At 38.2% G+C, this 10652-nt stretch overlaps 1 protein-coding gene across 1 annotated transcript; it reads left to right on the top strand.

Moving 5' to 3' along the window:
- On the top strand, window positions 1–10652 carry LOC116249117 (peptide chain release factor PrfB3, chloroplastic). Its single transcript, XM_031622255.2, has 6 exons — window positions 1–394; window positions 1622–1839; window positions 3537–3737; window positions 5833–6042; window positions 9316–9502; window positions 10090–10652. The coding sequence occupies exons 1-6, from the start codon at window positions 244–246 to the stop codon at window positions 10374–10376; spliced, it is 1254 nt and encodes a 417-aa protein (XP_031478115.1). The 5' UTR covers window positions 1–243; the 3' UTR covers window positions 10377–10652.

Genomic DNA, 10652 nt, shown 5'->3' with positions numbered 1-10652 from the left:
GCCCCTTGAACGTTGCAATGCGGAGCGTTATCACCAAAGGAAGACACAGGCGACGTCCACGTAGACGCTGTTGCAAGTGATTAACGAGAGCACCTCGCTCACTCTTCGAGAGCCAAAGAAAATCGCGGTTCGATGGTGGTATTTACGTGAATGAGCGTCGCCGGTCACTTCATTATCCCGAAGCATAGACACACAGGCAGAACACAGACAGAGTAAGAGAGAGGGAGGGAGGGGGGAGGAGAGATGACTGTGGAATCATTACCCGTAGAAAGGACGCTTGTTGCGCAAGATTGGAGGTCCTGGAGAAGACTCCAGTTTTCTTCTCGTCTTCCCTCTCTTGGCGCTCGAGCCTCCCGTTCGATGGAAGACAGGAATAAGGTCTATAAAGAATTGGGTGGGTATTTCTTCTCTTGTTTCCTTGCTTTCCACTGTGGTGGTGGGAAGGATGTTGTAGGAAGGAAATGCTTTGTTGGTCGTATGTGGTCATGTGCGAATGGTCGTCTACAATTTTCATTACTTACTGTGCTAGCCTGTAGACATCCTTCTTCCCGCACTACCTGCTTTTATCACGTTCAGATACCACGTATGCGCGAGAGACTGTTTGAATGTAAGCTTTCAGGAGGAATGCTGTCTAGCAGTGCTTTGAAAATCTTGAATTCATTGAGGATCAATTGCTCAAGAACTCTTTTATTCTTTTCCCCGAAGTACGTCGGGTGTTACAGTGATCCTGATGGACTTCTGTTCTGACTATTACTATGACGTTTGCTTTACAATGTAGCCTGTGAATAATTCGTTCTACAGTCATGGAATGGACTATTTGAAATTTGAAGATCGAGTTGGCACAAATCCCTTCTGTTATTGTTGTAAAATTGTCTTCAATATTATTGTTAGTTTGGGAATGTCAGATAGGGTTCAAATGGACTAATCATACATTTGTATCCACCACAATCTTCAAACTTCAATGTTTTCTTTCTTGTATGTAGGCCTAATATGCTGATACAGAATCTCTGAGATATAGCTAGAGAGCGACCTTGCATAGTGAGAACGATTTTTCTGGTTTGATTTGAACCCCGTGTGTGTAAAATATGTTTGTTACACTATTGTTCTTATAATATCTTTATGCTGAAATGGAGGACTTGTGAAAGAACACAAAGTCATCTTCTAGCTGAGAAAAAAGTCATTAGAAATGCAAGTATCAGGCTATTAGCACACTGTTCTGTCAGAGGAGTTGGGCGGAGCAGGGTCAACTCAAGTAGATGAGCAAATAACGTGTCGCTGTCTGCAGCTTGGACAGCCGAATGGTCCGTCCTTCCTCATGATGTTCGGGGCATCCTGCTTAAACTTGACTTTTATCAGCTATTAAGTTACTAAGTTTTTATTTGGGATGTGATTTACTTAGAGAATTGCTGATTAACTGCACGCAAGCCTGCCAAGTGGTTCATGCCATGCTAACCCTTTTGATGAACATAAGAAATATTTGGTCCCAACTACATGATTCAGGCATAACAAATTCATCCAAATGTTTTACTTTATGAATGAACACATTTGGGTCCACTATTACAAACTTTTTCATTTATATTTTGGTGCATGTGAATTTATTTAATGGATATGAATTTTGTAGGCCTGTTTTCATTGAGAAAAAAGATAGAAGATATTGTGGTTCGAGCAGAGACAATAGCACCAACAGCTCTGGAATTAGAACAAGCAAGACAAATTAAGCAGGAAGAAATGGTTCGGAGATATAATCTGTGGGATGATCCTGATAAATCCAGTGAAATTCTTCTCACATTAGGGGACTCCAATGATACCGTCTGTTTCCTCAAGGAATTAAAGTACCAGGTGTTGTGCTACACAAATTCATAATGTCAAGTGAGTTTGTCTATGGGCCAGGATTATAGTATTTTTGCCCTATTTATAAAATATATTTCTCTGTATGGATTTTTAAATATCATTCATTTATTTGCATGTTTGTTTTGCTTTTCATTTAACTGTTTTTTTCTGAGAAGAAAGTGAGGTTTTCCTGTTATTAAATAAGGAATGGAAGGAAAAGTCTTGAGGTGTCATAAAAGAGGAGAAAAAAGGGAACATAAGCTATATAAAAATGCTTCAAAAGCATGAGAAAACAATCACAGACTCCCCCAGACCTGTTCATATATATTCTTTCTGGACCTTGTCCAGTCCAATTTTGAATCCCTTCAATTCCCCAGACTAAACATTCTAACTTTGTAGCTTTTGATGAATATGATCTTGTGATATTTGAAAATTTTTGACATTCCTTCAATCGGACAAAAAAAGTGCAATAATGTTTACCTGGGAGGAGGTGCTTATGATGGAAATTTTTCAGCTGTGCAGAGGCAGCCTAAAGTGAAAGTAACTTTTCATTGTGCTTTCTTTCACCATACGGTGAGGACCACCCATCAGAGAATGCACCATGATTAGGAGTACCAGTAATGGCCAAGTTGAGCCATAACAAATATGTTGTGGTTCTTAGATGGAACATCAACCTGGTTGAAAGATCGGATATCTCCATCCAAACTCCACCATTCTTCCTTTTTCACATTTTACGACTGCTTTGTACTTATCTCAAGTGCTCCTGTCCTAACAAACCCGATATGGTGTTTTCCTTCTAAAAGTCATATGCCAAAGTGATCTATTGCAGCGGCCTGTACTTTTGAAGGTTTCTCTGCAGAGTAAGAAAATTGTCTTACCTTCAGCCATAGATCAATTATGGTTCTTTCTGTCAAACGTTTATTGTATAGCTCTTTTTTTTTAACTCACCTTCCATGTGCATGGCATAAACTAGTAAATCTGCACTTTGGTGGTATTCGGTGGTGTCCTTTAATAAGTAAGCATTAGCATTTGATCAGAAAAACTGTACTCTAAGTTCTATTTCATGTTTTGCCCAATGGGTGCATGCTTGTCTATAAAGTTTGTATGTAACTAAATACCAGTTGATTGGTCACTTCTCACCCTTGGTGGGTCAGATGAAGCGGTCCAATGTTTCTGTGCTTTTCTGTTTTTGGTATCCAATCTGAAGAGAAGAAACTTATGCTTATGATAACATATGAATATATGATCTAACCTGCAATTGGAAATATCATGCCACTGATCTGATCTAGTTATTATGCTTACTCTCTTTAGGTACTGCCAAGCAAAGGCATATCACCATTAGGGTGCAATGGCCTCCTGAATTAGCTTGAACTTTGGTTCCCCAAATATGATCACAAAAGATTCCTGCTATCTCTCTCTTTTAATTTGCTTTATATTGAAAATGTCTGAGTCATGCGGGCGCATGTGGATTCTCTTAGAGCTGATCCAAAGTGAAGGACCTGAGAGAAAAGCCCTATGTGCTCCATTTTTTCTGAATTTGAGAAATGACATAATGCATAATTGAATGCAGATGAATATATGGAATTCTTATTTTTATAAACTCTAGGCAAGATAAATAATTGTTTATTTGAGTCTAATGGAAATAGGTTAGAGTGTGAAGATTAATCATTTGGTATTGGAAATTTGGATGTCAACTATCTTTTCAGGCTGAAGAAGTAAAGTTGGTCACACAGCTGGCAGAGATGGATGCTATTAACTACTGGCTTTTTAAGCAAGCATACAACACTTCCGTGGATATTAGCAATCAATTAAGTCGCTATGAGATGACTAAGCTTCTCACTGGACCATATGATAAGGAAGGAGCTTGCATCATGATTCAGTCTGCTCCAGGAAGCAAGGAGTCTGAAGTATGTATATACTACTGCAGAAAATATGTTTCTTAGTAGTTGGCTAGATGCATCCTCTAACTTTGAATAATTTAACATAACTGTTTTACTTCATGTTTTTTTCTATTGCAATTTTTAGATTCACAAGAAGTTTTTCTTAAATGTATGACATCCACTAGGCTCATGCTTTTGATATCCTTTATTTTTTCTGCATAACGTTGGCATGATTATGATTCCTATTTTGGTTATTGGTGTATTTAGTTCGAAATGCTTTGGTAAGCATGTACTTTTGTAGTTATACACTCTAATTTCTGCAAATTTGGTTAAACAAAAATAACTCTATGTTTGGATAAATTGCTCTGAGACTGTGATCTCTTTTATGTGTCAGATGCTGCCCTCAATTTAAAGCATAGGTTTTTACAAATATTTCTAGAATCAGATAACTTAGTATAGGACTGATGTTACTTGATAGTTGATATCCTGCAGGGTGAAGATATACTATACCATGTTGAGTTCATGCATGTGTTTGTTTGCTGATACAGTGATATGTCACGTAGATGGGACATATATACATGTATATGTGTGTGTGTGTGTGTGTGTGTGTGTGTTTCTCAGGAAAATCTTAAGGAACTTAAAATTAAAAAATTAAAATATAAAAAACTAATAGAAAAAATTATGAAAGCATGCCTTTTCTATTAATTTGCTTTCACAAGCCTTGACAATTCAAAATAGTCTTATGTACACATTGATGCGACGTCTCAACATGGGTGGCGGTGCAGTGCTCGTGCATCACTGGATGCAGTTAATGCATGTCCAGTGCGGATAACTGCACCTAACCAGTTTCGTCTATAAGATGACGGGCACCTGAAAAGCATGAACCTGAGTTTGGATGTGGTCGAACTGAGACAAGGAGTGAACTTGTTCTAGTCTCAGTTAAAAATTTTTAAGAAAATATTTGAAGCATAGATTAGCTTTGGTTTCTTAATTCACAACAAAATGGAAAAAGAGAGAGAGAGAGAGAAACCAAAGAAGGAGCAAAGAAAAGATGTTTTTCTAAATATTATGAAATTCTATTTTTTTTTTTTTTAATTCCCAAGACTTTCTCGAGGAAAAATACATAGAAGACACTCCTAGTAAAACCATGAAATTGCCGATAATGATACTTGAGAGTATGACTAGTAAATTAGAAATGAACTTTTGGATGTTACGTCATGATAAATGACTTAATCGGATCCATGTGGCTGGAACTCGAAAAGGATGTGAAATAATAAGAAATTACATGATTGAAATGGTCCATATCCATACTTTCCTACCATTAGGATAGACCAATGGCCTTGTGCACGTGTAGAATGCACACACACAGCAGAAAACATGTCTAGATGAGTTATTTTTTTACTTCTATATGTAATCTTTTTTAAATGTATTCAATAACTCAGACTGATCATGGAATTGATGGTGAAAAAAGGAAAAAGCAAATTATTTTTCTTATTAAACTAACTGGTCTATACGTCTTTTTGTAAATAACCATTGAGAAACAGATCTACAGGCTCATGGAGCAAAACATCATCAACTATGCATTTTGCAATGACCTGATGGGGCCTGGTCAAACGGGCTGTGAAGCAATACATGCCGCTAATGTTCACTAAAGAAAGAATACTGATATAATAATTTTTTGGATGTAAAAAGTCATTTTATACTAATTCATTATTGTTTATATGCCATAATTAGTGATCGTAGTTTGTCATGAGATGCTTGACTTGGTCGACCTTTGATAAATTATTCAGCAGTTAGACAAGCTTTAGTAAATAGTAAATACTTCAAAATGTAAGGGGCACTCTATGAGTACTTCAAAACATGAGGCAAACATGCAACTCTAAAAATTGTGAAGGATAAAACAATAACAAAAAAGCAGGTTTTTGCTTTCTAGTTTCTTGATATCCCAAAATAGGTAAGGCTAAGTTGCATCATGAAATGTTTTGGTGTTATTATTAAATTTTACCATTATGGATCTCTAAAAGAAGCATTTGTTTTCCCTATCAAGTGTGTTGTAATGGTTGGACGATTAACACATATTTCTTGAATTGTCTCATTGAAATTTTACGTCATATATCTCCAGATCTGGGCTGAGAAACTCATGCACATGTATCTCCTGTGGTCTAAAAAGCAAGGGTTTCCAGGACGTATAACAGAAAAATATTCTGCAAAATCTGGCATTAGGTTTGTAACAGTGGAGTTTGAATGGCAATTTGCGTATGGCTATCTTTCAGGAGAGAGGGGAATTCACAAGTTGATCAAAGGCTTTAATCGTGATTCTATCCCCTGCCAGGTAGATTCTGCAGTTTCCTTTTTTCAGTCTATGACCATGCATTCGGACTTGGATTATGAATCTTTGATCATCAACTATCTCTAGCTGTTGTGTATCATGCTTAACTTCCATGGATCGTGTATAGATTGGTCTCGTGGTTCATCTAGAATTGGTTTTCCCGTTTTGCTCAAACAAGAATTATATTTCGTTTTCCTTTTCTGATTTTCTTATGGACTTCTGCTAGTTACTGCGAGAATAACCATGTTTGTTAGCTTTATTACATCGATGGATCAGTTTGGCATACATAATCTACAGAAAAGTTTAATATACAGTAAAGATACAAATTGCCTGAGATGCAGACCAGATGTTTCGTCTTTGTTCTGTATAGAGGTGGTATTGCTATAACTAAGAGCAATAGAAATTGATATGTGACCTGTGCTGGATCTAAAAAGGCTTATCCTAACCATAAGCAGTGGCGGAGCCAGAAATTTTTGGCTATGGGGCAGTAGTATATAGTACATAGCTATTGAACATGTGAAGACATGACCTCTTTGATTGAGGATAAAAACCAGACCTCTTAAGCTTCCTATCTATGGAGCCCACTTTGATTAAGGTTGAAAACCAGACCTCTTAAGTACTTGTTAAAAATATAAATATTCTGCAATGTTTATAAACACTAAAATAAAACAAGTCTTAATTCAAAGCACATTACCTCCAGCCAACAATTACACATGTTGGAACTAAAGCAAAAACAAATTAGAAATAAAATGAGTAAATAAGATCCTAATTTAATTAAAACTCAATAGGAACAGATCCGACATCTGTCCTAGACACAAACACTATTCTAAAAAAATTCAAGAAAACTTGCATATATTAACTTGGAGGGAAGAGAGATAGGCCATAGTCACAACTCACAAGGCTGCCACCAGTATGTCCCTCTTCTTTTATCAATTAGTGTATATATATATATACAGATAGTACACAAACAATTGGGAAAATATGATCATCCTACTTAGACCCAACCTACCAGCCATTGGCATTAACGCATATAGATGAAGATCGGTCTGGCACAAGCTGATCAATCTTCCCCTCATCATCAGAACTGGTGGCGATGTTGAAATTATTCCGGACAGGGAAGAGGCTGGAAATGGTGATGCCAAGGCTCTTAAACGCAAATGGGCGATCATGGAAAATCAATTCTCAGGCAGTGGTGATCAGGGAATTGAAGAAGTCCAATTTGAGCAGCAAAGCAATATTGAAACACCTGAGGTAACTGATGAGGATGCCAAAGATCTTAAGGATAAAGAGGAAGCTATAGAGAATGAGACTGTGGGCCATGGCGATCAGGGAACTGAAGAAATTCTTGGCCAATTTGAGCAGCAAAGCAATGTTGAAACACATGAGGTCACTCATGAAGATGCCAAAGATCTTAAGGATAAAAAGGAAGCTTTAGAGAATGAGACTGTGGGCCATGGCGATCAGGGAACTGAAGAAGATCTTGGACAATTTGAGCAGCAAAGCAGTATTGAAACACCTGAGGTCACTCATGAAGATGCCAAGGATCTTAAGGATAAAGAGGAAGCTATAGAGAATGAGACTGTGGGCCATGGCGCCCAGGGAACTGAAGAAAATCTTGGCCAATTTGAGCAGCAAAACAACACAGTAATACTCTCATTGGAAGGAGAGAATGAGAAGTGGATGACTGATGTGATTGACATTCCAAATAAGGTGAATCATTAATGACAAGGTGGAACAGGAAGATGCAGAGAATGCGAATGGGGAAGAGGATGATGTGAGAGAAATTGTCAGTGAAGAATTTTCTCAGAATAGTCAAACATGGAACCAGGACACAGTGGAACAGGAAGACACAAGCAAGAGGAACGTTGAAGAGGATGATGGAAGAGAAAGTGCGAGTGAACAGTTTTTTCAGAACAGTCAAACAGGGAACCATCACACTTTGGGACAAGAATATGCAACTCAGACCCAATGTTTGGTGATTTAGGTTGACAATTGAACGAAAACAAAAGCAAGACTAGCAAGTAATGCAAAACATGATAAATAAATATGTAAGGAAAAAAGCGTTGAGGCAAAACCGTTGAAAAGGGGAAAACAAATGAAAAGTGAAAACCCAACACCATTCAAGAAGAAACGATAATAACAATTCGTTCATGATTCAAGAAGAAGAAGAAGAAGCAGACTCTCACCACAGGAAGGCTTAGCTTGTCTCCCAGAAGACGTTCCCCAAAATCCCCACCCAACACGGCAACACCTTATTCCTCTGTTTCCCTCTCAAATTCCCAACGAAATCTGGGTGAAAGGCTGCAACTGCAACAAGTGGGAAAAGGAATTATATTTTTCCTTACAGAGAGAGAGGAGGAGAAGGGGAAAAAAGAAAAAGGAGTCAGAGCTGAAGCTGAAACCCTTGCTGGCTGCTGCTCCGCTGCGAGCCTGCGCCGCTGCGCGGTTGTGGGCCTGCAGCCTTGCCCTTCACTCGCCGGTTCGCCCCTTCGCCTTCGCGGCTTCACCCTTTGGCAGTTTTACTTTTGTCTTTCGGTTTCGAACTTTCGGGTGAATTTGGGCGGGCTGCAGGCAGACAGAATCAATAGGCCGAATTTCGGGTGAATTTGGGCGCCTTATGTTTTCTGGAGGCTGGAGCTGGATCAATTGCTGGACCCGATCCATGTTTGGCGTGGGCAGCATAGCGTGTAGATGGGCATGAGGCAGACCGACACTCCACTAAACTCGTGGAGTTTATTTGGCTGGCGTGGGCAGGCGCCCACGCCTGCCCCACGGTGGCTCCGCTACTGACCATAAGAGTATCTTTCTCGTCCCACTGTTAGACTAAATTCAGCCTGTCAACTGTCTAGAAGACAACAAGATCTCCTTTCCTTTCTTAAAGGGCATCATCTTAAGGGCACTTCCACGTCTAGATAAGTAGGTATACTTTGTTTTATTTATTTGAAAAATCAATTTAAACGTCTAGGTAAGTAGGTGTACTTTGTTTTATTTATTTGAAACATCAATTTAAAAAGTGTGCATGTTTGTATATATGTCTATAATCTATATGTATTCACGACCAAGCTTGCACTGATCAGGAAAATAACTTTAACCTGGAAGTTCTATAATTCTACTAGGCTCCATTCTTTTCAATTCGATAACTGCTAACTGCTATTCTCTATTGTCTTTCCTATTTTGCTATCAAGTCTTTAGTCATTCCTTTTATAGATAATTGGACTCCATAGTTCATGTTAAACTAGCCCACTGAAAGTTATATACATGTTACGTGAACTTCAGATTGGCATGGCATGTGTGGATGTTATCCCACTCTTCCTTGTATCAACTCCAGAGATTCCTGTAGAGGATAAAGATATTGAGGTCAGTACATTGCTCTCTTGTGGAGAAAATGAGCACCTAGTTTATCGAATGGAAAGGGCAGCTAGCATTCTCCATGTACCTACTGGCATCAGAGTTCAGTGCTCAGGTAACTATGCCACTCTGACACACCTCATATGCTACTTTGAGACGTTCATTGTTTTATAGTTAGGCTACATAAGCAGAGTTGTGAATGTTTCTTAGGATTTTATCTATTGATTATAGGACATTAGACGACCAAGTTTTGGAAAATAGAAACTTTGATGCAGCTTTACGTATATCTATATGTAGGCACATCTGCAGAGAGAGAGAGTGAGAATCGATATTCATGTTCAAAACTGTCCCACACTTCATGTTTTCAGAAGTGCGCATCCCATACTTCGATGTCTTTAGAAGTGTTCATGTAATAAAGTCGATTAGATTCATCTTTTGCTGTTAATTCCTTTTTTTTTTCTACCTTTCTATTTTGATGCGCTTGTAAGCAATGGAGCTAACTTATCAGAGAGCCTCCAGAAAAACTGGTAATTGAACTTCTGGATTGCGCCTTTTTTAAAATTTGGTCAATCTTTAAGCACCAAATCACAAGGTTTATTGGATGCAACATGCATAGTAAATATTAATGGATGCAGCAGTTTATTGCATTCTTGCAAAGCTGCTAGAATTGATCGGCTTTCATGTTACATGTCTTATTTGTAGGTGAAAGGAGTCATTTTGCTAACAAGATCAAGGCTCTTAAACGCTTGAAAGCAAAACTACTTGTACTTGCAGATCAGCAGGAAGTATCTGATATCACTAAGATTTCTAGAGATGGCATTTTTGATCTTTGGCAGGAAGAGACACGGAGATACATGTTCCATCCATACAAGCTAGTACATGATGTCAAAACAAACACCCAATTACCAGATTTGGTGTCTGTTTTGGATGGTGGTCTTGAACCTGTTCTTCAAGCCCATGTTCGTCACCGGCACACAAGAGACTCGTAGGTGGTCCTCCCACTTTGACATGGTTTGAGTTATTGTGGCTAATATTTTGTACTTTTCACAAAATTTTCTCAGCTAATCATGGGTATATTTGTAAAAGTGTCTTCTTTTTTTTGTGCAAGACGTCCTCAGGCTGGCTATATATATATATATATATATATATATATATATATATATGTTTCTAACTATTCAGAATCACCCAGCCGAGAGTCGTCCGTCTGAAGCAGATGAATGGTTGAGGAAAAAACAAGGAAAAAAATATGTCAACTAATATTAGAT

The sequence above is a fragment of the Nymphaea colorata genome, chromosome 2 (genome assembly GCF_008831285.2).
Source record: "Nymphaea colorata isolate Beijing-Zhang1983 chromosome 2, ASM883128v2, whole genome shotgun sequence".
NCBI lineage: Eukaryota > Viridiplantae > Streptophyta > Magnoliopsida > Nymphaeales > Nymphaeaceae > Nymphaea > Nymphaea colorata.
This window is presented reverse-complemented; position numbering and strand designations above follow the sequence as displayed.